At 42.0% G+C, this 26,727-nt stretch overlaps 1 protein-coding gene across 10 annotated transcripts; it reads right to left on the bottom strand.

The window, feature by feature from the left end:
* Nucleotides 1-259: 259 nt before the first annotated feature.
* On the bottom strand, nt 260-24,864 carry LOC149311328 (heterogeneous nuclear ribonucleoprotein Q). Of its 10 annotated transcripts, none has more exons than XM_089530807.1 (12): nt 23,168-23,220; nt 22,729-22,888; nt 21,943-22,061; nt 21,700-21,807; nt 17,880-17,993; nt 17,614-17,790; nt 12,337-12,472; nt 11,493-11,698; nt 8,907-9,056; nt 7,579-7,700; nt 4,643-5,166; nt 260-2,981 (listed from the first exon to the last, which is right to left on the bottom strand). In XM_089530807.1, the coding sequence occupies exons 2-12, from the start codon at nt 22,874-22,876 to the stop codon at nt 2,956-2,958; spliced, it is 1,830 nt and encodes a 609-aa protein (XP_089386933.1). In that variant the 5' UTR covers nt 22,877-22,888; nt 23,168-23,220; the 3' UTR covers nt 260-2,955. The 10 variants fall into 10 exon arrangements, with proteins under 10 accessions (XP_089386933.1, XP_089386935.1, XP_089386932.1 ...); XM_089530809.1 differs by having other exon boundaries at nt 4,658-5,166; XM_089530806.1 differs by having other exon boundaries at nt 260-2,984; nt 23,168-23,219.
* Nucleotides 24,865-26,727: the final 1,863 nt, after the last annotated feature.

Genomic DNA, 26,727 nt, shown 5'->3' with positions numbered 1-26,727 from the left:
CAGTAATTATTCTGCAATACAATACTAAAATTCCATCTTGCTCTTATTATACATGTATAATATTCACTATACACACCTGTTCCAATAACATCATTCACATTAGATATTTGTGTAAGACTGACACCCAACATGACCAACCCAACCATGCCCCATAACTTTCACTATCTAACAATAAATTTTCATTTCATTTACAGATCCAATTTGAACATGTTCAGTTATTAGCATTATCTTATAAAAGATCAATATTTCACAACACAAATTTCCACATGCATTTTACTTAGGTTTTACTTTATACTGCTAAAAAACTGCACCAATGTCAGAACAGTGCAAATAATGTTTAATTGTAAAAGTCATAATGGCTTGAATTCATAATTATTTAAGAACACTGTCAAGATTCTGGTATTTATTACTCACCATTGCTCATAAACTATATAGATTACTCCCAGTAAATTTTGACATGCATCCTCACACCCCACCTACTTTTCATGGCTGAAGTTGATGTATCTTTTACCTCAATTCCAGCTTGTACAGTATGTTATCAGATTTTTTATTTTGCACTGCATCAACATCAACTGAATACAGTTCTGAATAAAAGTCTGATCTATTATTTTCTCTTCTTCCTCAGGCCAAAATTAGTGATGCTTGTAAACCTACAAGTTTATTTTTCCAGCAATAGGAGAGATTTGGAAGATATAAGTCAAAAAGCTTTTCCTTCTTCCTCGGCCTCCATTAGTTATCAGGTCAAATTTGGCATGAACACCTTGACAGTGTTCTTCATAAGACTATGACAGTAAAGATGCCAGTTGGCACAACAGCCTTATTGAAGGGAGCATTTAAACCTCCCTGGTACTGGGTCTGCCAGCACCAAGGATTACAATGAAATCAAAGTAGTATTTAAGGCTACATTTAGAAAACCTACGTTCCATAAGCCTCATCCTATCAAGTTTAAGATTTCAGAAGCTGAATGCGACACTCATGTTTCTTATTCAAATATGGAAAGAAGAACTTTACCATGGGCAGTATATGAAACTGTGGCAACAGGCATCTCATTAAGCAGTAATATTTTAACCATCCCGCCACTTAGTTTCTCTTTTAACTAGCAAGGCACATTTACATATTCCCATGAATACTTGACAAATTTTAAATTACACTTTATGTCCCAGCTATCCCAGTAATTGACATACAATATACTAAAATGGTTTATTAGGATAACAAAAATTCAATTAATGTGAGAGACAGACTACTGGAAACCACTATTCTAAAAAAATGTAAATACAAGTAAACAAACTGAAATGTGTGCGCACAAGTTTTTAAACCAGAAGATTCTGCACTAACACACATTTATATTAATGACACATAAAAAAAATAAAAACTTTATTACAAAAATAAGTTACACTTGCCTCCAGCTTACAGTATAAAACAATTTTATTTGCAGGAATGCAAAATGATTGTTTGCAATGAGCATTTAACATATGACATCTATTTTTTTGTTAATTTTTTTTCATTTACTGGGGAACTGGTGTGTATAAAACCTTAATTCGGTGTTTCAGATCTTACTGTGGTGCCTACCTACGGGTATGTAACAACTGCAGTATCCCTTTGGGGAAGGGCATAAGGGAAGCTCTTTCTGCCAAGTCTATATTAAACCATAGTTTTTTTATCTTATCTATGCATATCTGGACTTGGCAAACTTTTTGGAAGGGTCATTCAATAGAGGATGCTTCACCACTTAACACTCACTGTCATCAAGGTGCTTCAGAAAATTAAAACATAGCACAAATGATTGTATTCTACTCTACAGGTTATCATGATCTGCATAAAGAGAAAATGGAAAGCTGATCTGTTTGTTTTTACAGCAATCAGCGGTAAGAAATGCACTAATGAGAAAACATACCTTTACCTAAAAAGCTAAACTACAGCCATATACTATTTTCTATGATTTATGAAAAACTTCAAAATATCCAAATGTCAGGCTTCACTGTACAGTTGTCAGTTTTAGTCTGACCTTTTATAAAGGGACACTGCAGTATTTAGTACAAGTTGCTGATGCACTTTTTTTGAACATTTGATGTCTTACAAAAAGTAACATCTTGCTAAACTATTATACATCCAAATAACTACAATATCTGAAGAAGCAAGGCTGCTTTTTCAGCCACAAAATACGACAAAAACAAGGCCTGTTATGATGGACAAGAGGGACTCTTTTACAAAGCCTCTGAAATTAAAGGCAACTAAGAATGTTACATTTGGTATATATTTTGCCCTCCTGTCATAATTAAACAAGCCTTGATTTTATCTACAAAGATTTTCTATGTACAGTACAGATAGGGTATAGTTCAATCCTCTGCTACTGAGGTAGTTAACCAACCCTTTAAAAAAGGTTCTGAAAAGAACCACTATCTGGAATGCCTGACTAACCAGCTCTGATGATTACACCTGAAACTGCTGTATCTGAACACATTTCAAAGTGATTACTATATATAGACAACCATGATTAACCTTCATGAGCAGAAATAAAAGTTTAGGATACCAAGGATGGTATTCACCTAATATAACTGCAATAAAATTTTCAGAGCAGTAAGAGAATACCACTTTTGGAATCCATTTTAAAAACTCCAGGGAAAAGTCTACTTTAAGTAGATGTTTCTTTTCTTTCTTTCTTTTTATAGTACAGAACATTTAAGAGGCCATGCTAGAGATAATTTTGTTGAACACATTGGGAAAAATATTAACTTTAGATTTATAATTTGCACTGCAGAGAAAACTTAATAGAAATTCATATCAAAGTCCAAGTGTCCCATATTTGATTCCATGATCTTCGCATGAAGTATCTTCTACAAAATAGTTTGCTCCTATGCAGTCGAGATACTTAAGGTTGCTTGATTTCCTTACCATTACTCCACTGCAAGCTTCTGGTGTAATCCCACTTAGCAAGTCAGTCTTCATTGTAACAGGTCAGGACCGGCCTCGACCCCTTTTCCCTGCTAGCCAGGTAACAAAAGGAATCAGTTAGAGAAATCAACTCAGAAAAAAATATGAACAAAATAATTTGTAATAAATTAAGCCAAGAAAATTTTATCATATGATTTCCATTTATTTTATATCCCCCTCCCCAGCTTTTTGGGCTTATTATTTTGTTAACTGATTTTATTTACAAATTCAACCATCTTTCATGGTTTGCACAATAAGTTCACTATCTTTGCATAATTTTCAGCAAGGTTAAGAATTAGCATAAGAACACTGAAAATTCTATAATGAATTCTGTAATTCCCACCATATTCTTATGATTAATTTAGTTATCTGATCACATGCATTCCTTATTGCTATACGGTGCATGCTCTAATTTGGGGGGGGGGGTGAACTGAAAATTAAATTTAAAAAGTCTAGGCAACCATTCAAGAGAATTCTCAAGGTGAGGCTTAAGACCACATATCAACTAAATTCTTTCAAAGCTTTAAAGACCATACATCCTCTTTAATTCAACTTTCAAAAATAACCAATACATACATGCACACAACTACTTGAAAGTTCAAACAAATACCATTTAAAGAGGATGCAACAAGCAAGACATTTTTCATCTTCTAACATGCATGCTCTCTGAAATTCTGCCTAATTCATAATCTACATACTACACTTAAGTGAAAACTAGTATCTTTTACTACTACTATTACTACTACTACTACAGCAGTTTTTATTTCAGAATTTATTTGAATGTTAGTGATTCAATTTTGCTTTTGAAATATCATCTAAGAAATGAATTGGAAGAACCTATGACAGTTCTTCTTTTGAATCTAAATACTTACCAACTTAACTTACTACAGGAACTTTATCATTTGATAGAAACATGTCATTTCCAAAAATATCACTTTTATACCAGCAGCAAAGTATTGCGATAAATCAGCATTGCATATTGTGCCAAACATATTCCATACACAATTACAAGGCACAGAAACCTTTAATTTGCCTTGTCATGCTACATGAAATTTGAACCAAATTTGCCATAAAATTTGCCAAAAACGAACTGTAAACACAGTTTTAGAATGTGTACATTTAGGTGTGAGTTTTTATTGAAATAACAACAGCATAAAGATACAGGTAGCCAAAATGAACTGAAAAAGTCAAATTAGTTCAAAATTCTAAATTAGAAAGCAATTGTGTAAATTTACTTTTTTCCTAGCAATTTAAGTTGGTAACATACAAATACTCTGATACAAGGTATTTGAAGAGACACTTAAGTTTTATCAGCTATCTTTTTCAAAAACATCAAGACTAAATACTACTGAAACATCACATACACTACAGCCAAATAGACTTGAGCCAAGTTTTCCCAAGCAGTAATGCAAACTAATGTCTATGAATGCCTTCATTGAAAAAAATAAAAATAAAATGAAAATAAAATCAGTTCGCCAGAAGCAGTTAGAAGTGTGGTTTTGTTCACATCCAAGCGGATTGTTAAAATATATACATAAAGGGAATCTTGCCAGATGTCACAAATTAGAGCGGCAACCGTTCAGATTAAGGGCCAGTTTCTGATCAACCTATTAGTCTCTAAATTTACAGAAGCCCTATTTGTTCTACTTCCACTGCTGCCCAAAAGAATCCTGATAAAACTCCTGGTTTTCAGATTTGTAACCATAGTTACCAGAATGATCACCACCTTGGAGCGGTTGCTGAGCAATGGGTTGGGAGCCCCAGTTCTGATTATTGGTCTGGCGCCGCTTGGAATCTGGCTGGTTGTACCCATCAGCTTTGCGCTTTCCTCCTACATTTCCACCGCGGCCACCCCTTGCACCACGTACCCCGCGGCCTCTTTGTTGCTGGGCACCTCCTCGCGCACCACGAACACCTCTTGCTGATCCAGGACCACCTCTTTGTGCATAACCGGCTCTGCCACGGGGAGGAGCAGCCCCGCGACCTCTGGAAAGAGCAGCACCCCTTGCTCCTCTACCACCCCTTCCTCTAGCTCCAACTTGAAAATCTTCATAACCATAGTAAGGATCTTCATATCCCCCACGATAGTTATGGTAGTCATAGCCATAGTAATAGTAATCATCTTCATATCCATAGTAGTCAGGAGGATATCCATAGCCTCCTCGGCCTCCTCGGCCTCGACCTCTTGTTGGTGGGGGCATATGAGGAGGGCCATAGTAGTAATAGTCATCATACCTGTTAAAAAATTAAGCGTGATGTTTAATCCTATGTCAAATGATACTTTCAATAGATTTATACCATCAAAATTAATTCAGAGGTTAAAGTAAAATTTCCCTAAAATTAAAATCCCATTTTCTGTAGTACTGTTGCACTACTGTACTTCAAGACATGCAGTGCATAAGCTAGTAGACTTTATTGAGAGCCATACATTTCTTTAACACAGAGGGTCTTAACCTTTGGTCCTCCAGCTGTTTTGGACTTCAGCACCCAGAAGCCTTTGCTAGCATGACCAATGATGAAGGAACCTGGGAGATAAAGTCACAAACATCTGGAGAACCAAAATTTGAGAACCACTGTTTTAACGCCTATATGAAATATAAAATAATCAGGCAACACTTGATACAGCCAGCCTCTGCTAGGAGGAGTGTATTATAGACAGTCTGCCCCACCACTGTCATTGCTCATGTAGCAAAGTCATCAGGGAAAATGTCAAAATGCCTGTGTCACAATCTTTGTGAATGCAGTTTGACCCTATAGTATTCTAGGCTACTTAAGATGGCTTGCTTCAACAAGTTATCAGTTAACCATAATTTGTTCTTTGTTTGGATATCAGGGAAGCTACAGTTATGGTGAAATTCGGAAGAAAAATTAAAAGTGGGTAGAAATGTCTTCACTATAGGAAATGACAGTACATGAGTATAAGGTTCACTGCAGCTAATTTTTTTAACACTAAACTATGGAATAGCATTACATTCAAATGAAGCCATAGATTAATATAAACATTATGGTGTAAAATTAAGTTTGAACTGAATTGTACAGCAAATTTTAAAACTGTGATTAAAAGTAGTACTCTGCAGCCTTCACAAAAAACACAAATTATACATATTTTATCCATTTTCAACAAACTGCAATTTCTGATATTTGTCAAAAACCAGTATATTTACTAAGAAAATCTACATTTCTTGAGGAAATACATACTAAAATAGGGAATTTTATGTAACAATATATCCACTTTACAAAAGCATCTATTTATGCCGCTTAAAATTTCCTCAAATACATTATAGTGAAGACTCTGAAACTATCAATGAAGATCTATCTACTGTCCTATAACCCTCTAAATATTATGGGAAAGGGGGATTTAGAAATTGATACATTCAGAGATTAAATTATTTGTATTATCATTCAAACTGGTTTTTAACAGTGAGAAAATAACGGATAGTGCAATGAAGGGTTAATGACTGATTACTTAAAAGAAACCTTCCACAACCAGGGGCCCACTAGAGCTAGAGCAAAGCAAGAGTCCAAGAGGACCTGAATCTAGTCAAAGCTTGCACGAATCACAATTAAGTAGCTGTGTAATCAAATTTAATCTGTTGCTCTATGTGCAACTAGCATAAAGAAAGCAAAGCAGGCATAATTATTATGGTGTCCTAATTTCAGAAATCACAACCTATTGCTGCATTCAGAACCTCAGGAAACAGAAAAAAACACTAGGAAAAACTAGGGGCTGAAATATATGCATTTATGCAGGATACCCCTTTCCCCAGGCTTGTTAGGTTCTCTCACTCTCAGACTTCAGGATAATTATGAATACAGTCTTTAGGCTTACAGTGGAAGCCTGCACACTTCGTTATAGTTTTAGTAACTATAGCATTTTTTCCCCAGAAATACAAATATAGAAATAAAACAACTGAGATGACACTCAGAAAGAAGTCATATTTTAAGCAGCTGTGGATTTTTTTAGGCCATTAGAAAACTTCCCTTCTCCAGCCTCTGCAGGATGGAGACTGAATATGACAGGGAACAACCTCAAATGCACCAAGGAGACTCAACTCTATGGCATGCTTCTCCCCTCACACTTTACATATTTACCACAGTAACAATATCAAAAGGTTGAAGGTACATATTTTAGGCTTAATTACTATGCTTGTATATTAGGAACTAAAATTTCCCATTATCCGGAAAATGTTTTAAAATTATCAGCTGTATACTGCTATGGTTTTGGCAAATTAGAGAGACATCCATGGTATTTTTCACCTGCTCTTCTAATTACCCTGGACAAAAAGCAGGACTTGCTTGATCGCTTCCAGGGATGTATTACTAAACTAACACAAATACCAGGTTAAGCAAGAAATGGACCTACTAACCACCAGCACATGTCATTCACGTAACACAGTAATTCTCTTTTAAAAATAGACCAAATGCATAGGCAGCACTTTTATTTTTGGGAAAGGATCTATCATAAGAGAAGTGGATACCTTGAGCATTAACTATCATAGAAACATGTTGTTTGGCACAAAATGCACATTTTATTTATTGGAATTGTTACAATGTTATATAATACTTTAAAATTGGGTGGAATTAATATTTTAAATCCAGAATATGAAATAGGAATGTCTGTGTCAAACTCATTCCACCAACACTTACATTTGATTTTTAGCAGCTTGCCTCTGCGCTTTCCTTTCTTTCCTTTTTTGATCTGGTGGCTTTGCAAAAACAATTTCAATATTTTCACCTTCTAAATCTTTGCCATTCATGCCTTCCATTGCCTGTGGAGAAAAATTTGAAATATAAAATGAATTCTTAAAAGGGTTTTGATATGCTAAGAACACAGCCTATCCAGATATTTCCTATTACTGGGAGAGGAGGATTCTGAACTATTTTGCTATCTCCTTTCCTCACTATAAACTCTTGATTAGTCATTGTATAGGGGACTGTATGCTTGGGTCAAAAGACTCATTTTGCATCTAGCCCCAAACTGGGATTGCCCAATCCAGACATCAATCTGGCAGTCCAAGACCGATCCCAGCCCAAAGGACCCTTAGTGTGGGGCTAAAAGACCAGCTATTTGCCAGTGTCTTGAAATCTCCATGGTGACAGCTGGCACACTGCACAGCCCTGTGTGCCCTTATCTGCCGCCATCGTCATGGCCTTTGACATTGAATGGGGCTGCCTGACCACGTAGGTGAAGCCAGGTGCTCTCTTTCCAACCTTATGGGCTGCAACAGGGAGTCTTCAGAGAAGGCACAATAGCAGCAACAAGTACAGGCTTGCCACACCTGCCCATGGACTGACCCGAGTTCAAAGCAGGGGCAGGAAACCTGGCTTGGCCCATGCTATCCTGCTTGTCTGCTCAGGCCCTAGTTTTTCAAAATGTTATCTGCAACCAGGAATCCAAATCACAAACAGAGCTTTAAGCAAGAAAGCAAATATTTTTGTACATAGAATGAAATAAGTAAAACTTAATTTTCATTATAACTACGTCTCAACAATTTCAGTAGATCTATTTTAATTATTACCAATTGTGTATCCAACATATTATATTTAACAAGAATGCTGCACAGAAGTACAAGACAAAGCCTTGTAATATAAATAAATTAAAAATTAATGGCAAAATACTGCCTAATTTCATAACCTAGAGCAGTAATTCTCAACTTTTGGTCCTCCAGATGATTTGGACTTCAGTTCCCATAATTCATGACTGTTGGCCAAGTTGGCTGGGGCTCCTAAGAGCAAAAATCCAAAACAATGGTTGGGAACCACTGAGCGAGAATCTACTATTTTCTGCTAAAAGTGTATTTTCAGCTTTTAAATAAAGTTCAAGAGCACCTCACAGATAACAGAGCAGAACCCAATACTTGTTAAAATATATATAAGATAAAACTGTTAAAAATTAGATATTTTAGCTAAGATCATGAAAGGCTTTTAAAGAATTTGATCATTCATCAGTAACTTTATTGTCATTCAAAACCTACCTTTACAGCACCATCACGTTCATCAAAATGAATAAAAGCATAATCTTTCAACTTCTTCACTCTTTCCAGTTTTCCAAACTGACTAAAAGCCTTTTCTAGTATTTCTTCTGTGACTGAATTTGCAAGGTTCCGCACAAATAACACTTTCACCTAAAACAAAGTATCACTTTGATTTAGAATAAAATTTATGTTGTTTTTCATAATAATGTACTTACCAAGAATTGATCACAATATCACAACAACATCTATCACAATAACTTCTAAATTTAGCTTCAAGCAATCTCTTAAAATCTGAAATCCCAGTTAAAGATTTCAGATGACAGTTTCTATTGAAATTGGCTGGCTTTGTGCTTGGGAGTTACATCTTTGTAAATGGGCTTATATATGCACAAAATTGAACTGAGTAGCTTTGCAGTATCTACATTGACCTAAGGCTGTTGCGATGTTACAACATACAGACATGTGTTGAACAATGGTGAAATGATGTGCTATGGCTTGATACCCAATGATGTTCATAAGGACGCTCCCCAGTGTGCATCTGATTACTAACTAGGAAATGCTAGAGCACAACAGCAGTGACTCATATTCATTGGAGCGCTCTTGCCAATGACAATGTGAAGTACACCACTGCATTTCTACAATGCAGTTACTGATATGTAAAATTACAAAATGTAGACTATGTTGTAGGATCCATTTGTTTATTGTTTCAGAATGTTCGAACTATAGATACACAAACTCTTCTGGATTCCTCTGCTCATTTCAAAAATCACTTTCTTTCTAGAAAGTACTATGCTTATTCTTGTGGTGCTGTTTATATCTTTAACATTTGTAGTTTTGATATGAAGTCTGCTGCCACAGAGCAAATATCTTTTCCACCTGGAAGAATGTATCACATGCACTGCTGGAAGTGGAGCCTCACACCAACAATTCTTAATAGACAGGAACTGTAGGAGTTAAGACTTGAAAGCATCACCTACTAACAGAGATATTATGAGTGTCCTAAAATTAAATGCCAAGAAAGATTCTCATTGACAGAAAGGCTCAAAATCATGAAATTCTGAATATTCATTAACTATGTCTAACAAACCTTGCAAGACCAGCCTGATGAATGCAGACCAAACAGGCACAAGACAAATATCAGCTTGTCTTATTAATTAAGCTAAGGCCTCAAACAGATGGGTGAAAAGAAATGGTGTCATGCCACTTTGGGGACAAGGCATTTAGATGAAGCAAACCCTCAAAAGCGCCCGGAAACTGCGTCATGGTCACATTAACAGGAGGAAACGCCAGACTGAAAAGAGGAAATAAACCGCTCTAGACGGGAAAGTGCACAACTTCGGCCCTGCATATAAATGCCCAGAGATCAGACTGGTTGTAAAGGAGCGCTCTATCCTAACTCTAACATGGCATATAAAGGCACCAGTACAGGTGCGCATTTAAAAAGAACAGAGCCAGCGGTCAGAAAGACAATGCAAAAAAGGGCAAGTGTGACACCTCCAGTGGCTATAGGTACAACATACAGTCAGAACGGGGCATGGAGTAAAGGGTCATGTAGGGAGGGGCATGATTGTGCATTGCCAGTGTTTTACTGGACACAACTCTGCTCCGATGCCCTGTCCCAGTGAAGGGTCGCAGGTGCGACTGTGCACAAAGGGAGTGGCCATCCAGTGGGATGACATCTAGGCAGTAAGCAGTTGCCAGCGGTATGTTTCTGCAACAGTATGAATGAGTGGGGGGAATAAAAAAAAAATACCCAGCAGCACCAGTGTCATGTAGTTGTGGCATCCACATGCGGGCTGCCTTGGGAGCAGGTGGTGCGGTCAGCAGTCTTGGCCTTCTCTCAGAGGAAGCAGTTTCGGGCTGCTCTTTCCTGCCTGTCTGCTTGACTTCTAGATAGGATAATTATTCCCAATTCATAATCGATTAAAATGTGTATTACAAGCAGAGAAAATCAATTTTCAGTCCTATTATTTGTAAATTTTGTTGGCTTTATTAGTTGTAACTTGAATTTAGATTTCTGTTCCACCATAGAGAGGATGAAGGAAGGGGGCAACTTTGCCAATTTCCTCTACCCCCCTAATTCCCTGTACACCCTCAGAAAATCTGCCCTAGGTGATTGGAGAACCCTCAGGAACAATGTGGAATAAAATGCTGATGGCTGCAAAAGGATGTATTAGACGAAGTATTGCCTTCCCCTTCACTAAAATGCCTCCAATGAATCAAAGCCTTTAGTTGCCAAAAATCTGAGCCAAACCCTACATATGAATATGCTTCATCACCTCTACATAATTAGGTTAAAGAGCTGAGCAAACTACTGCAAAAATTATTGCTGTGAACATTGAACACGACTTTCAAATTATAGCAAGAGCATGTATTTTAAAAGGTAATTCCATCTAAAACACTTGATGTATGTTGTACTGTGTCTTACAAAACAAACTGACTTTGCCTTTCACCTTGTTGGCATCTGAGGTAACTTTGAAAGCTAGCAGACATACCAGCAAATTCAAGGGGGCTGGGGGCGAGGATTGGATTTTTGTAAAAAAAAAAAAAAAACACTATTTGATACACGTATATATAATCTTTTACCTTTGCCATGACCTCAGGATCTGGATCTTCTATAGGATCAGCCCATTCAACTGTAACAACATTACCCCAGACCTTCACTTTTCCACTCATTAACCTACGCCTGGCTTGTGCTGCTGTTTTGTGATCTTCATATTCAAGGAAACAAAAGCCTCTGTTCTTTTTTTTGTCATCAGGTTGGTGATACAGTATTACATCTGTGAGGCCCTCTGAAATTGAAGCCAGTTGGATAAGTTTAATTAACCTATCAGATATACCAATAATAATCTTTAGTAAAATTAACTAAGCTTTAATGAGACTTCATACACTCCCAATCTAAGATATTTTCTAAGACTGGAAAGCAATCCCTAATTGCAAAGAAAAAAGCTACAGCTCATGTGCACAGTGCATGGGGCCAGATACATGACCAGTCAAGCATTTCAGTCAGTTGATTCATTTACAGTATTTCTATAATATACTGTCCTAAACTAATATAGCAATGAAGACAGGTTCTAACAATGTGACTGAATGTTTATGAATATTCTAATTAATGACCATGATTTAGCAAAACAGCAGAATGTCCCCTTCTATGGAAATATGGTCCCTCACTCTTACAGAAAAACAAGACAAATAATGAAGTAAAGCTAGCAAGCCCACTCAATGATACTCCAGCATGGTAAACGGAGGCAACAGCACTAAGTATCAATTCAGTTCTTTTATCCTACAAAATATTCCTTAGGATCTCAGTTTACAAAATCATCATCATTCAACATCAGCCGAAAGATGGTGAAAAAATTCATCACTGATCACTTGAACAAGAATGATTTCCTTTTTTAAATTCACAAACACAAGATACCTAGTAGCTTACCTGTTACTTTGCTAAACTCGTCAACTATCTGTTCCTTGGTTTTACTCTTAGGAATAGAGCCAACAAAGAGCCTATTATTGGCAACAGAGATACATACACCAATGTGTTTTCCAGAACGAATTTCATGATTGTTATACTAGGAAAAAAAAGTTAATACAAGGACAGGTTATCACAAATTGTTTATCCTTTAACCCATTATTTCACTTACTAAGTTTAAGATTTTTGATTCACTGAGAAATATCAATGCATGTTATGTTTGTTCATATGGGGAGGTGCCAGAGTGCTTCCCTCATATTATGTAGTTTAGCTCACTAAATACATTTGGAAGTTTTAACTGCAAGCATTATTTTCTATAGTGCAGTTATTCTCCCCACATGCCAATGTGGTCTCAACTACTATGGCCACAATACAGATGACCATTGCTTATATGGTCTAGAGTTTAAAACAAACTGAACATATCAAGAATATTGAAAAAATGTAAACTATTTTATCATTTAAGAAACTGTAGTCCACAAAAACTGTTTGTTTCTGAAGTGCCGCAAGAAATGTTTTTTACGTGACAGACTAAAATACTTATCTTCTTCTATGTTCTTTTTTTTAATCAAATACAATTTGGACAGAGAAAAAGATTAACAGTTTTATTTTTACTCTATTAATATTAAGCAGATAACACCTCTATTTGCTTCAACATACAACTAACTATATGCATTTGGGTTTTATTTTGTTTTTATTAGTTCTCTGTAAGAGTGCTTTTATTGATAGTGTTTTTAGAACTTTGAGATATTTTGGTCAAAGACCGTAAATCAGGGGTCGGCAAGCTCCGGCCCGCGGGCCGGATGCGGCCCGCGGAGGCCTGGCGGCCAGCCCCTGCCTCCCGTTGCTGCTGCTGCCGCTGCCGCCGCAGCCGCCCATCGCGGCGTTTCGCCGCTCTGGGCGCCGCCATTTTGGGCGGCAAAATGGCGGTGAGGTCGCGCAAGACTTCGCGGCCATTTTAGCTGAAAAAATGGCGGCGCCCAGAGCGGCCTCTGGGGCTATGGGCGCCGCCATTTTGGGTGGCAAAATGGCAGCGAAATCTCGTGCGACCTTGGGGGAGGTCGCGCGAGACTTCGCCGCCATTTTGCCGCCCAAAATGGCGGCGCCCAGAGCGGCGAAAAGCCGTGATGGGCAGCCGCGGCGGCAGCGGTGGGCCTTTGAGAGGCCCGCTACCGTCCCTGGGGCCCTCCAGGAGGGCTCCGAGGGCGGCAGGGGGCCTCTGGGGGGCCCGCTGCCGTCCCTGGGGCCCTCCAGGAGGGCTCCGAGGGCGGCAGGGGGCCTCTGGGGGGCCCTTTGCCATTCCTGGGGCCCTCCAGGAGGGCTCCGAGGGCGGCAGGGGGCCTGCTGCCGTCCCTGGGGCCCTCCAGGAGGGCTCCGAGGGCGGCAGGGGGCCTCTGGGGGGCCCGCTGCCGTCCCTGGGGCCCTCCAGGAGGGCTCCGAGGGACGGCACGGGGCCTCTGGGAGGCCCGGTGCTGTCGCTGGGGCCCTCCAGGGGGCCCTCCAGCGCTGGTGGCCCCCACCAGCTTTTTTGCCGGTCTCTGACGGGGCCTGGGGCCCTGTCAGGGGCCAGCAAAGGTGGGGAGGCCTGGCCCCCGGAGGGTGGAAGCTCCGCCCCCGGTACGCAGCCCCGCCCCAGAGGGTGGAAGCTCCACCCCCCGCGCGTGGCCCCGCCCCGGAGGGTTGAAGCTCCACCCCCGGCTTCGGCCCCCCCAGTCGCCTGAGGGACACCAACCCGGCCCCCGGCTCAAAAAGGTTGCCTACCCCTGTTGTAAATAAACATACATACATACAACTAGCTTCAGTCTCTACAGTACCCATCTTACACACATCTTACACACTAAGCAAAAACGCCACACATTCCTCGTGAGAGAATTTCAACAGATTCTTGAAAGTATAATACATTTGTTTGCAGTACATAACTGATAATAGCTTATAACTGGAATGGGCAGGAGGCAGATTAATATCTATTGGTAGATCTCAAAATGTTTTGCGAAACACTGGCAAAGATTTCTGACTCCCAATCTTTAATTGTAGTAGCAATAAAATTAATGTTCTCCGCTGACCTAAATTATATTGCTGAAATTAAGTAAGCAAGAGATGGATTTGTGCATGCATTTTATTCAGGTAATCAAAACAAGTTTGTGGGCTCAGAATTATTTCATTTTGCACTTGACTCTTGTATGTCTTGCATTTGGCTCTGGTTAGTGGACTTTGCAGTTATTGTAAAAAACACACACACATAGCAGAAATCAGTCCACCTTGATTTATAAGAAGTGATGAACCGCTGTGACTGTTCTAACGTAGCAATGCAGAGAATCAAGTGAATGTTCCTAGAACCAATTCAGGGACCAACTTTTCATACTGGGACCAAAACATAACAAAGTGCTTGTGAATAATTCTACAGGCTGCTCTGAAAGCAAACAGCAAACTAAGCTCATGGAACAGGGGAAAAAACAGCAGCAAAACTGCTTTACCCTTCCTCCTACTTTTCAGGAAGCAAGATGATATTTAGCTATAAAAGCCGAAACAGCAGTTTGAACTACAGCAGTATTCCCTTCCATATAGATCATAGTGTAGTACATCACAAAGTAGATTTCTTTAAAAATCAATTTAACAGATGGACTCCCTTTGTGGGAAGAAAGATACTGTATATACTCATATAAGTCTAGAAATTTTTGTCAAGTAATTGATTGCAAAAAACTGAGTCACCTTATCCATGGGTCAATGTAAGTACTGTACTTTAACTCATACATATGAGTGTGTGTATGTAAGTTAAAGTACAGTACTTATACTGACCCATGAAGATAGATTAATAGATAGAAACCATCCTCTAGTGAAAGGCAAGAGTATAATCGACTTACCCGTGGATCATATCAAAATCCATAAATTTGGCCCCAAAACCTCGCTTCAACTTATACATGAGATCGGCTTATAGTTGAGTATATACAGTGAACTATTAACTGCCTTATACAATGTGTATTTTTAAAAGCCAAGAGCTGAACCTAGACTTAATTATACTCAGTCTTTGGCCATATTTATTTTAAGCAAAATTGGGTCAATGGGGCTAGTTTTAAGATAAAATTATGTCATTTTGTTCTTTACTAATTTTGTGTCATATATTTTGATTAATACAGAATTCTGAACTTCACACTGAATGTTTATTAATCATGATATTAAAACACTTGGCCTAAAAACCAATATAAGTGCATTACATCCCATCTTGGAAATAGCCACTAGCTTGTCCAGCTACAATAACAATCTGCTCTAAGCAAGCAGGCAAGACAAATTTTTATAAAATACTGATAAGTGCATCTGTTCCTCTTCAGAACATACACTACCACTCACTTTTTTAAAAGCCTAGAGAGATGATTATAGAAAGGCTAGTAAGAGCTTGTGGGCAAATAACTTATTAGTTTATTTACAACTTTGGTATACAAATGAATTAAACTAATTGTATATCATCTATAAATTTAATTATAGTAATGAACTATAGGCCCGGTACATAACACCAATAAGGGGCGTACCAGGGCCGATATTAGAGTTAGGGACCGTGCAGCAACTGCATGGTCCCTAACCCTAGTATGTACGGATGGCATAACAATGGCGGTGCCCTGTGTACACGGGCGCCACCATTGTTATGTAAGCACCAAGTGGCATCCACACATTGCCATGCAGCGCTTACGTAACGAGTGTCCCAATGGCACACTTGTTACACCGCCTCTGCGGCTTTAAAAGAACCAGCTTTTCTTGGGTTCTTTTTCCTCCGCAGGGAAGCCGCAGTTTGGCAGCTGCGGCCTCTTTCTGGAGGAAAAACAGGTGCCGGCAGGCCACCGTTTTTTGGCGGTCTGTACTGCGCCATAGTTACCTGAACTATAGTCACTTTAACTATAAAAGAAACCAAAGATGGGAGAGGTAAACAAGCCACCCCAACGTGTGCAGGCCAGCACAACATGACAGGGCTTTGGAATCATCCACTGCTTCACTAAGAATTACTTTATAAAATGTCAAGGAAGAAGCCCCCACAAATAGGATTATTCAGATTTGACACAATTCATTAAAACAGCACCTTAATAATTCCATCAATTGCCAGCAGTAACATCACAAAATTCAATGTTCACTCAAATTGGAGTAGGAAACACATGGCCTTCCAGATGTTGTTGCAGCACAACTCCCATTAGACAGTGAAAGCATGCGAGTTGATCTCCAACTATATCCTGAGGGCCGCATATCCACTACATGTAACATTATGTATGTTTCTATAATTACTATAGCAATGTAGATGTTTATCACACTATACTCTTAAAGAATTCTGCCTGAGAATTCTATATACCCCTCCTTAAAACTGCCAATCCCACAATGCAACAGGAGGCAGCTAGAGGAGTCAAACTGGAATAGTAGCACTTTAAGAGTATAGTGTGATAAACATTGTAGATTTGCAGTACAAAAGCAGAAATTGTAATATGTTAAGACTAAGCAAGAACAAAACAAGTTAGAACCTGCTACCCATCATTCTCTTTCCTGCTGGAAAATTGATGGTCTGTGATTATTGTGCTAACTTCCTCTCAGCATAATTAGTCAATATGTATGACTTAGTACATTAGTATTTTCCCCTTTTTACCTCACAATTCCTCTTAGGAAATGAGTACCATACAACAGTTTTGAGGTGACATATGTAAGACTGCACTCTAAGTCAACTGAATGAAAGGACTTAATAAGTATTTGCTTCTTCGGTGTGATTCCTGGTTGTTCACAAATCACAGTAAAGCAGAATATTCTAGTCTTTTTGTGACAACTCTTGACACGTTAATAAAGCAAACACAATTATTTAAAAATCACAAATAGAGATGCTCTGCAGCTTGTTTAGCTACTTCTACTGGACAGGAGAAGCTAAATGGGGACAAATCAGCATTGTGCACCAACATGCTGGTTTGGTCATACGAAACCAGAATTCTCAGCAATTCTGGTTTACCAGGACAAGTATACTTGTCCGTTTGCTTTGGAATACTGTTCCAAAGAGAAGGCTGAAAAGCTGCATATAGTCATCAAGTGAAATAAGGGATAATATGACTCTTAAGATTTAATGTGCCCTTGCAGTAGGAGCGTACAAGTTCTCAAAATCACTATATCTACACAAATCAAATCTACACATTAATACATAAGCTGATGAGGACATTTCTCAGTGACTGTGAGGTAAGAGCAGCTGCTTGTGATGGTGCCAGAAGAACACAATGAAGACAAACTTACCAATTTAACAGCTTCCTGAGCAGCCTCTTTGTTGCAGAAGGTGACAAAAGCATATCCTCTGTTTAGGCCTGTCAGTGGGTCCATCATTAAACGCAGGTCCCAAATGGGCCCAGCTTTCTCAAATAATGGAACAAGCTCATCCTCAAATAAATCCCTTGGAATCTTACCCACAAATATCTGTAATAAAAATATTTCTTTTTAACATATCACTCCTAGGGAAGCATGCAAATACAATGCTGACCATCCCAAAATACTGTTTTGTTTACCTCAGTGCCAACAGAAGGCTGTTGTCCTGAATAGACACACTCAGGGGGAGGACCGCCATACTTCCTTTGTCCAGTCGTTACATCAAGCGTGTATCCCGTTCTCTCCAAAAGTGCCTTCAAATGTAAAATTTTCAATTAATATAACTATCTACAATTTATCCAACACTAATTACACCACCCAAAATGAAAAAGGAAATACATGATTGCAAAGATACTACTTTTGTAGTCTCCTGTATTTTATAAAAGCTTGTATTTATTCATGTTTTGACTATACCTTCCCAACTACTGTATATACTCATGTATAAGCCTAGAAATTTTAGTCAAAAAATTGACTCAAAAACCTGGATCAATTTATCCACGGATCAATGTAAATCCTCTACTTTAACGCTTATAAAAAAGGGAACAATCCCCTGATGAAAAGCAAGAGCATAATCTGTCCTGGAAACACTGATTCCCTTCTATTCTGTCATCCATCCAACTTTTAGTGTGAGCACAAACAATTACGTCTGCTGGAATTTTGTAAGTTCTTTGGCATTGGTTTCCTTTGTTTCATCCTTTAGATCTTTTGTTACATGCCTCTAGGTTTTACCCTCGACTGACCCATGGGTCATATCAAAATATGTCATTTTGGCCCCAAAATCTGCCCTCGACTTATACATGAGCTCGACTTATAGTCAAGTATATACAATACATTGCTTTCTAGTGAGTGTGCTTTTTTCCACTAAGCCAATATTTTGTGCACAACTATTCCAATAGAAACATTTTACACTTCAATCCTGAACACTGAATGAAAGCCGCAGAACCCTGTTTTTCTTTTTTCTGACATTGTGCTTCTGTTGGTTATGTAGCTGCCAGTTCAGTGTGCTATACTTTGGTAGATCTAACCCCTCCTAAGATATCCATCCATGTAACATTCAATAATCCCAGCTTGTCCCTATGCATCTTAGATCCCATTTATATTTGGAATACTCTTGCCCCTAAAATGGGGGAGGGGCAGTCTATGGGTGGAGGGACCAATTTAGAGAAGTGATAAGAAGGTAGACTAGAAAGAGACCAATCACCAAGTATGTCCGAGTCTCAATGGTTTAACAACAGTAAGAACAGCCTTTCTAAATTAAGTTAGAGGATTTTGTGTCACTGCACCTTAATTCTGAAACATCCCTAGGCTAAGCATTTGATGCAAGACAAACCTGTTCCTTAATTCTAAGAATATGGGCAAGATCCCAAAATCTTGCAAGATCCCAAAATCCCAACAGACCTCTACTGTTAGGATTAGCAGGATGTAACAGTAAATGAGCAGGTGACCTTGCCCTCTCATGCAGCCTTTAGACAACCCAACATCAACTCTGTAGGACTAGAAAAGCCCTCCAGATGTGTAGAGGGCTGCCAAAGGAAGGGAAGAATATGACTTTCTGGAAGTTCTATAAACTCTTGCAGAGGTACGTATATTTCTCATTCTGGAGTAACTATTTTGCATATGGCTCAAGGTAAGCCAACTGTCTACCAATCCTTCCCTATAGAGCCTGCATTTGTACCAATCTCAATCTGAATAAACAGATTTCAGTATGGTACAGTGGGCCCTTGGTATACACGGGGGATCCGTTCCGGACCCCCCCCTCGCGGATACCAAAATCTGCATATGCTCAAGTCCCATTTGTCCTAATGGCAGCGTGCATGCACGCGCGCTGCCATTGGGACAAATGTTTCTGCCCCCCGCCTCCCCTCCCTCACTTCCCTCCTCCCTTTCCTTCCCCTTACTTACCTTTAAAGTCTTGGCACAGCTGCTTGGCCTCCGCCACCGCTGCTGCGGGGCAAGCCAGGTGGCAGCAGCGGCGGCGGTGGAGGCCCAAGTCTTGGCTTCCTCGCCGCTGCCGTGAAAGGGCGCAATGGCGGTGCTGGAGGCCTCTTGGCCCCCAACAGCACCACCACCAGGCCTTTCCCGCAGCAGTGGTGAGGAGGCAGAGCTACTGTGGCGGAGGCCTTCAAGGCCTCCAGCGACTGCATCCGGCCTTCTCCATGTCTCTGCTGCCGCGGAAGGGCCGGATACCAGTGTTGGAGGCCAAGAGGGCCCCAGCACCGACACCCGCCCCTTCCACGGCGGCGAGGAGGCCAGGTGACGGTGCCGGAGGCCTTGAAGGCCTCTGGCGCTGCTGAATTCCGCATCTCCTCTTGGCCGCCTCCGTGCCTTTTTTTGAAGAGGAGGCACGGAGGGCAGCAGCACCAGAGGCCTTCAAGGCCTCCGGCACCATCACCCAGCCTCCTCACCGCCGCGGAAGGGGCGGGTGTCGGTGCTGGGGCCCTCTTGGCCTCCAACACCGGTATCCAGCCCGCCCGCAGCGGTGGAGGCATGGAGAAGGCTGGATGCCGGCGCTGGAGGCCTTGAAGGCCTCCAGCGCAGTAGCTCTGCCTCCTTACCACCGCCGCGGGAAAGGCCTGGTGGCGGTGCTGTTGGGGGCCAAGAGGCTTCCAGCACCGCCATCGCGCCCTTTCACAGCAGCGGCGAGGAAGCCAAGACTTGGCCTCCGCTGCCACCTGGCTTGCCCCGCAGCGGCGGAGGCCAAGCAGCCACGACGAGACTTTAAAGGTAAGTAAGGGGAAGGAAAGGGAGGGAGGCAGGGAGGGAAGGGAGGAGGGAAGTGAGAGAGGGGAGGGAGGAGAAGGAAGTTGTCCCCAATGGCGGCGCACGTGCACTGCCATTGGAGACAATTTCCCAATTTGCCATCTGCAGATGCTCAAATCCGCAGATGGCAAATCCGCATATAAGAAGGGCCAACTGTACATTATTTCATTGGTTGGTTAGTGAATTTTTTTTTATTTTAAAAAATGTTATTTCAGAAGGTGTGGGATATATGCATACAAATTTGCCTGTGTTTTAAGAAACTTGTAGTGGACCCTTCTATCTGCGGAGGCTCCATACCAGACACACACACACCGTGGATGAAAAAAACAGCAAGACTTCAAGTCCCAGTTTTCAATGGCAGCGCAACCATTAGCAGCAATGGGACATGCCATGTGCGGATGCTTAAATCCGCAGATGGTAAGCCTGCAGTTGGGGAGGGCGGGCTGTATTTATTTAGAGCTATTATTACCTTTCTATTCTCTCTGAACATATTTTAAGTCTTTTCACTCTAAAACATTACCCTCAAAGCTTGTCATTTTTCCTGTCAGAACAAACTCAAATATTTGTGATTTCTGTCTTGCATACAGATCACAAATGTGGATACACAGCTGCTCTAACTGATTAATCACAACTAAGCACTGAAGACCTTACAGTATCAGACCATGCTGCACCCGAATTATTTACAACTACTGGCTTACACAATCAAACATCAGGTTACAGTGCTGTTGGAATGATAATAAGAGTTCATGAGTCATTTGTGTCTGAACCAATATCAAACAACATCCATGAGAAGAGGAAAAAACGAACTTTTCAAAACATGGTGTTAGCACTAAGTGTTTAGAGTGAGTGCCACGACTACTATGCCATCAAAATGTGTGGTATAACGCCAGGATCATCAACTAATTTAGGTTTCAGAAGCACAATGGAAGTGGCACTCTGCTTAACATATTGCTCTATCATATGCACACAGGACTCATTTCCGAAAGAAGTACTATGCAGTGAAGTGTGACACATACTTAAATAGGAAAAAAAGGAACTTATATCATAGACCTTCAGCATGCCATGACTGAACTGATATGTGCCTAAAAGGCTGTTAGATACCTCAGCACTAACTACTCTTGCATACACAGTGCAACCACAGAACTGAAGTGCACAAATAGTAAGAAATATTTAGAGTAGAGTCCCTATTTAAAAACATACCTTGATTTTCGCCTCATCTGGTCCTTTGCTGGAGTCTGCCACTTTGGTCCCTTGTTTTTCTCGCTGCCTATATGTCTTCATGACACCACATAAAAAGGCACTTTTGTTCTAAAACGATATGGGTAGATTTAATCATGGCTGAATTGTATATTAGATCATTCTAAATAGAGTCACTTGTACACATGTACTATCACAAACTTTTGCACTAACAATGAATAAGAAAATATTAATGTAGTACATTACCTGAACATGAGAGAGATCACTGTCTTTAAATTGCTGAAGTACTGCCAATGCACCTTCTTCATTAAATTCCTTTAAAGCTTCAATAGCTCTTTCATCTAAATCACTGTGAGCAACTAGCCCTAGAAAAAGAAATATTAAAGAGTCTAGCAATTTTGAATCAACAATTTTACTGAATTTTCGAAGTAGATACATTGGTTAATGTATCAATTAAGCTAAGACCATTAATCTTTAAAAATATATAATTACATCACCCAGCAAAGTACCTTAATGTTCAAGTACACTATATTTACACATAATCATACTGCATTTTACCAAATTCTTTGCAAAAGTCAAGGTGTCCATAGATAGTTGAATTGAACTGTGTCTTTGATGAAATGTTTTAAATAGGCAGAAGCACTCAACAATTCTACTGCTCTCCAAAACACCTCTCCAGAACCTGACTGAATACTCCATAGCCTTTGCACCCACTGGACCAACCATTAAACTCAGAGAAGCACCAATTACGGTTTCACTTGCTGGCTACACACTGCTCCAAGTATGCGCACAACTATAGTCCACTTACAACTATTAATAAACTACCAAAGTTCACCGCCACCCCTTCGCTCAGTATCAGAGGCTGCTCTCAACTAATGTAATTAACGTTACGTGTTAACTGTTGGTCATCCAAAAGCTAAGGAAACTGCAGTCCCCATACTTTTTTTTGGAAACCACAAAAAGTTGCTATTTTAGCCCAAAGCAAGGAAAAGTCCAATAGAAAATAGTGACTTTGCAAGTTTTACTTCTTACCTGCAACGTAAATTTCATCTAGTTTTTCAGCAACTTTCTGTGGTAAACCAGCATCAAGCAATGTCTGGAAATGCTCAGAATGGGTAACTGCAGCAGAGGTATCCATGGGCTCTTCAGTACCATTCCCATTAACATGTTCAGAAGCCATGTTTCCAGATATCTGTTCAAACGCAATAGGCATAATTAAGCTACAAACCTTAAAGCCACACGATTCGGGGAGTTGTGGATACATGCAGCCTCCTACTAAGCGGGGATTGCAGAGTTTTAACTGGCTTTTCCCTATGGCTCTTTGACACCAGAAGGCTTAGGAGGGGCCTTTTTCTTTCTGCAAGCAGAAGAACCGACCAGCCAAAGGCATGCCATAGACCAAGATCTTAGCAGGGGCAGTTAGGAGGCCTACACTTGCGCGTGGCGTCCCAGCCAAGCCTCTCTGACTCACCTCCCTACCGTCCTGACACGCCCTGAATAAAAGCAGCCCTGGAAAAGTTAAGAAGGAGCGGAGGGAAAGGCGGGAGGGGAGAAGAGAAAAGACCATGCAGCCACAACCGGAGCCACAGCCATCTTGCCATCCAATGCTGCCTTGGCCTGCAGGCCACACTGGAGAAATAACCACCCGCTTTGGCACCGCTTTAAATGTGTCTCGGCTCAAGGCTATGGGATTCTGGGAGCTCCACAGCAAACTCCAACTCCCAGGATGCCATAGGAAAGAGCCAGGCCGGGTTTATTTCTGCAGTGTGGAGCCAGGCCTGGAGAACAAGCAAACCAAGCCGAAGGAACAAAGCGCTTCCCAGTCCGCACCGCCGCCTCCGCCATCAAAGCCCGACGAAAAACACGTGCTCGGCGCCTCCAGATGCCTTACAACTTCCTCCAGCGACAGACAGACCTCCCTCCCTCCCTGATCCCTCCCTCCCGCCCTCCCTGCCGGAAAAGCGGCCTCGGCCTCTCTCCCCGCCTAACCCTCCCTTCCTCTCTCCCTCCCTCCGCCCTCGCCTTGGCTCTTTTTTCTCCGGGAGAAGCATTGCAACACCCCGGGCCCTCTTTCGCCACGCGGGGAAAGGCGGCGGCAGCAGCAGAAGGAGAGGAGGAATACAGGGACCAATGAATATCCATCCATAGAGAAGGCTAAAATGAGCGCCAGGCACCGCTCTCTCTCGCTCTCCTCGGCCTCCCCGCCGGCAAGAGAGCGAGGCTGGCACGGACCCGCTTCCCAAAGACTGGCCTAGCAGCACCGGCAGCAGCAGCAGCAGCAGCACACGCCCGCCATGCCCCCTCCTCCTCTCCTTCCAAAGTGGACCCTTACCAGACTCGGAAGCATGCGGCGCCCCAAAGACCCCTTTCCCTTTCTTCCCTTTCCTTCCTTCCTCCCTCCCTCTCCCTCCTCCCTGCTTCCCTTCCCCTCCCTCCCCCCCTCCCTCCCCGGAGGCGCCTCGTGGCCAATGAATGGCGCTGCCGTTTGGACAATGAGGCAGCTGGAGGAGCCCCTTCGCCGCCGCCGCCAGAGGAGGAAGGAGGGAGGGAGGGAGGGAGGCGCAGAGGAGGGTCTCCTCGCTCCCCTCCGCCCCCGCCTGCCTTCCCTCCTTGGCCGTGCGTGTCATGCCTCTGGCGGGGCCTGGCGCGTGTGGGGCAGGAAGGGGCCGAGCCCGCCGTCCCCCGCAAGGCGAGGCCCTTTCAAGAGGGTGGCCACGATCATGACTGTCATCCTCTTTTGTTTACCCACGCTCCATTTTGTTTTAATTCCATGGATGCCACTCACTGCTCTGCTCCCCCCCTTCCCTCCTCCTCCTCCTCCTCCCTTAAAGCAGCTCTTCTTCTGCCGGGACCGCTCTCCTCAAGAGGCCGCTTTGTGATACATTTCTGAAGGGAACGAAGAAAATGGGCTCTCTCTCCAACCGACACTCCCTCCCCCTCCCTCCTTCCCCCGGCCCCACTGACCTGTGCGGGGCGAGTGGCTGATGCGAGAGGGGCTCCGGCGAGAGAGAGGGCGGCGGGCGCGGCTGAGGAGCTGCCCCCTGTTCCTCGCTCCCTCAGCGTGTGTCCCGAGAATGTGGAGGAGCCTGCGTAAAATGGCGGCCGCTCGAGCGCTCACGCCGCTCCTCTTGTGGCACCCACCAACCCCCAGCTCGCGGGCGCGCACGCACGGCACGCACGGACGCTCACGCACGGGGGCGCGCTCCCTCTTCGCCTCAGGAAGGGAGGGGCGGAGAGGAATTGGACAAGGCGCCGCGGTATGCGCATGCTCGCCAGGCGGTGTGGGTCTCCAGAGCCGATTCGCAGGGGTTACGCGGTCACGCCCCGCTGGTTGGAGGGTGAGCTTGGTTCTAGGAGGGAGGAGGAGGGAGATGGGGGTCCGCGCATGCGCGCGCGACTCCGAACGTAGACATTCCAAGTCCAAAGGAGGGGGAGATGGGAGTCCGCGCATGCGCACGCGACTCGGAACGTAGACATTCCAAGTACAAAGTAGAATGGGGAGGATGTGATAGGAGCCAGCGCATGCGCACACGAGTCCGAAAGTAGACGTTCCTTCTCCACGCTGGACCTGAAGAAGGATTCCACGTTGGAAGAGGCCAAAAGGGCCCCTCTGGAGGGGGGCCGATAAGGATCCTTTTTTTCTTCTTCTCCCCCCTTTCTCAGCTTTATTGGAGCACTCCGTCCTGCTAGAACTCTGACTCTGAGGAGGAGGAATAACCCAAGGGCTGCGGTGGCTCTTGAGGCGGCTTCTGTATTTAATGCCCTGTTAGTATATTAAAATGTGAATCCTCAAACAGGTCTTCAGTGTCTATGAGAATCCAAAGGCCCAGCCGCGCCCTCCAGGCCCTGCTTTTCCAGGACGCCTCCTCCATTCCAAGCCTATTTTCCGGGGGAATTCCCACACACCTCCATTTTGAGCATGAAGAAAAAGCATTGATATCTATATTAGTGTTTTTTGCATTTAGTCCTCCATTTTGAGTAGGACTAAAAATCATACATTTATATTTCTGTCAGGGTTTTTAGCCTTTATTTTCTATCCAGGAGGAATCCCAAAAGTGTCCTCCATTTTGAGCATAGCTAAAAAGCATGAATCTATATTTCTCAGGTTGTTTTAGCTTTTATTTGGCCATGTCCCTCATTTTTTCCTGACTGCCCTACCTTTTGGGCTGGAAAACCAGTAAGCAAAGGGATCTTGCCGCACCTTTGAGACTAAGGCTGCATCCGTACTGCAGAAATAATCCAGGTCTCACACCACTTTAACTGTCGTGGAATCCTGAGAGTTGTAGTTTTTTGTGGCGATGTGTCTGACAAAGAAGGCTAAAATGTCTCACAAAACTACAAATCCCAGAATTCCCCAGCATTGAGCCCGGGCAGTTAAAGTGGTTTCAAACTGGGTTACTTCAGCAATGCAGATGCAGATGAAATTGTGAAGATACATTGATGAGAAAACCACTACCAACTTGAGTTAATTGAAGGAAAGACAGGATACAAAATAAGATTAAACCAAACATACTGATTAACAGCGAATTCAAACAAAAATCTTTACCTTTATTGGCCGGCTGAAATGCAGAGTACACTTGTTGGGAAGATGTTTGTCCTCTTGGCTGTCCATGGTACTCTCAGCCCTCTTCTCCAGCCCCACATCTCAAATGAGTTGATTTTCTTCTGCTTATCTGCCTTCTTCACTGTTCAGCTCTCACATCCATACATGTTAAGAAGGAATACAATGGCTTGCATTATTATTTTAGTGTTCAGAATTATATCTTTGCTCCTTATGATCTTGCCCAGTTTCTTCATAGCTGCCCCTCCCATTCCCAGTCTTCTGATTTCCTGACTGCAGTCTCCATTCTGATCAATTCAAAGATATAGCTGTGTTGGTCTGTAGAGAGGTCTTCTAGCAGCTTTGAGACTAACTGAAAGAAAGAAGTTGGCAGCATGAGCTTGCGTAGACTTCAGTCTACTTCCTCAGATGCAAATACATCTGAAGTAGACTGAAGTCTATGAAAATACAAAAGCATCTGAGGAAGTAGA

The sequence above is a fragment of the Sceloporus occidentalis genome, unplaced genomic scaffold, assembly GCF_023333645.1.
Source record: "Sceloporus occidentalis isolate IW3139 unplaced genomic scaffold, rSceOcc1.0.p SCAF_6, whole genome shotgun sequence".
Classification (NCBI taxonomy): domain Eukaryota; kingdom Metazoa; phylum Chordata; class Lepidosauria; order Squamata; family Phrynosomatidae; genus Sceloporus; species Sceloporus occidentalis.
Note: the sequence above shows the minus strand (reverse complement) of the source record. Positions and strands in the feature narration are given on the sequence as shown.

Coding starts and splice junctions, on each gene's coding strand:
- LOC149311328 (XM_089530810.1), bottom strand. Junction 11,699..12,336: donor CGAGTTTAGCAAAGTAACAG/GTAAGCTACTAG, acceptor CTTCAATTTCAG/AGGGCCTCACAGATGTAATA. Junction 7,701..8,906: donor AACGTGATGGTGCTGTAAAG/GTAGGTTTTGAA, acceptor TTTTCTCCACAG/GCAATGGAAGGCATGAATGG.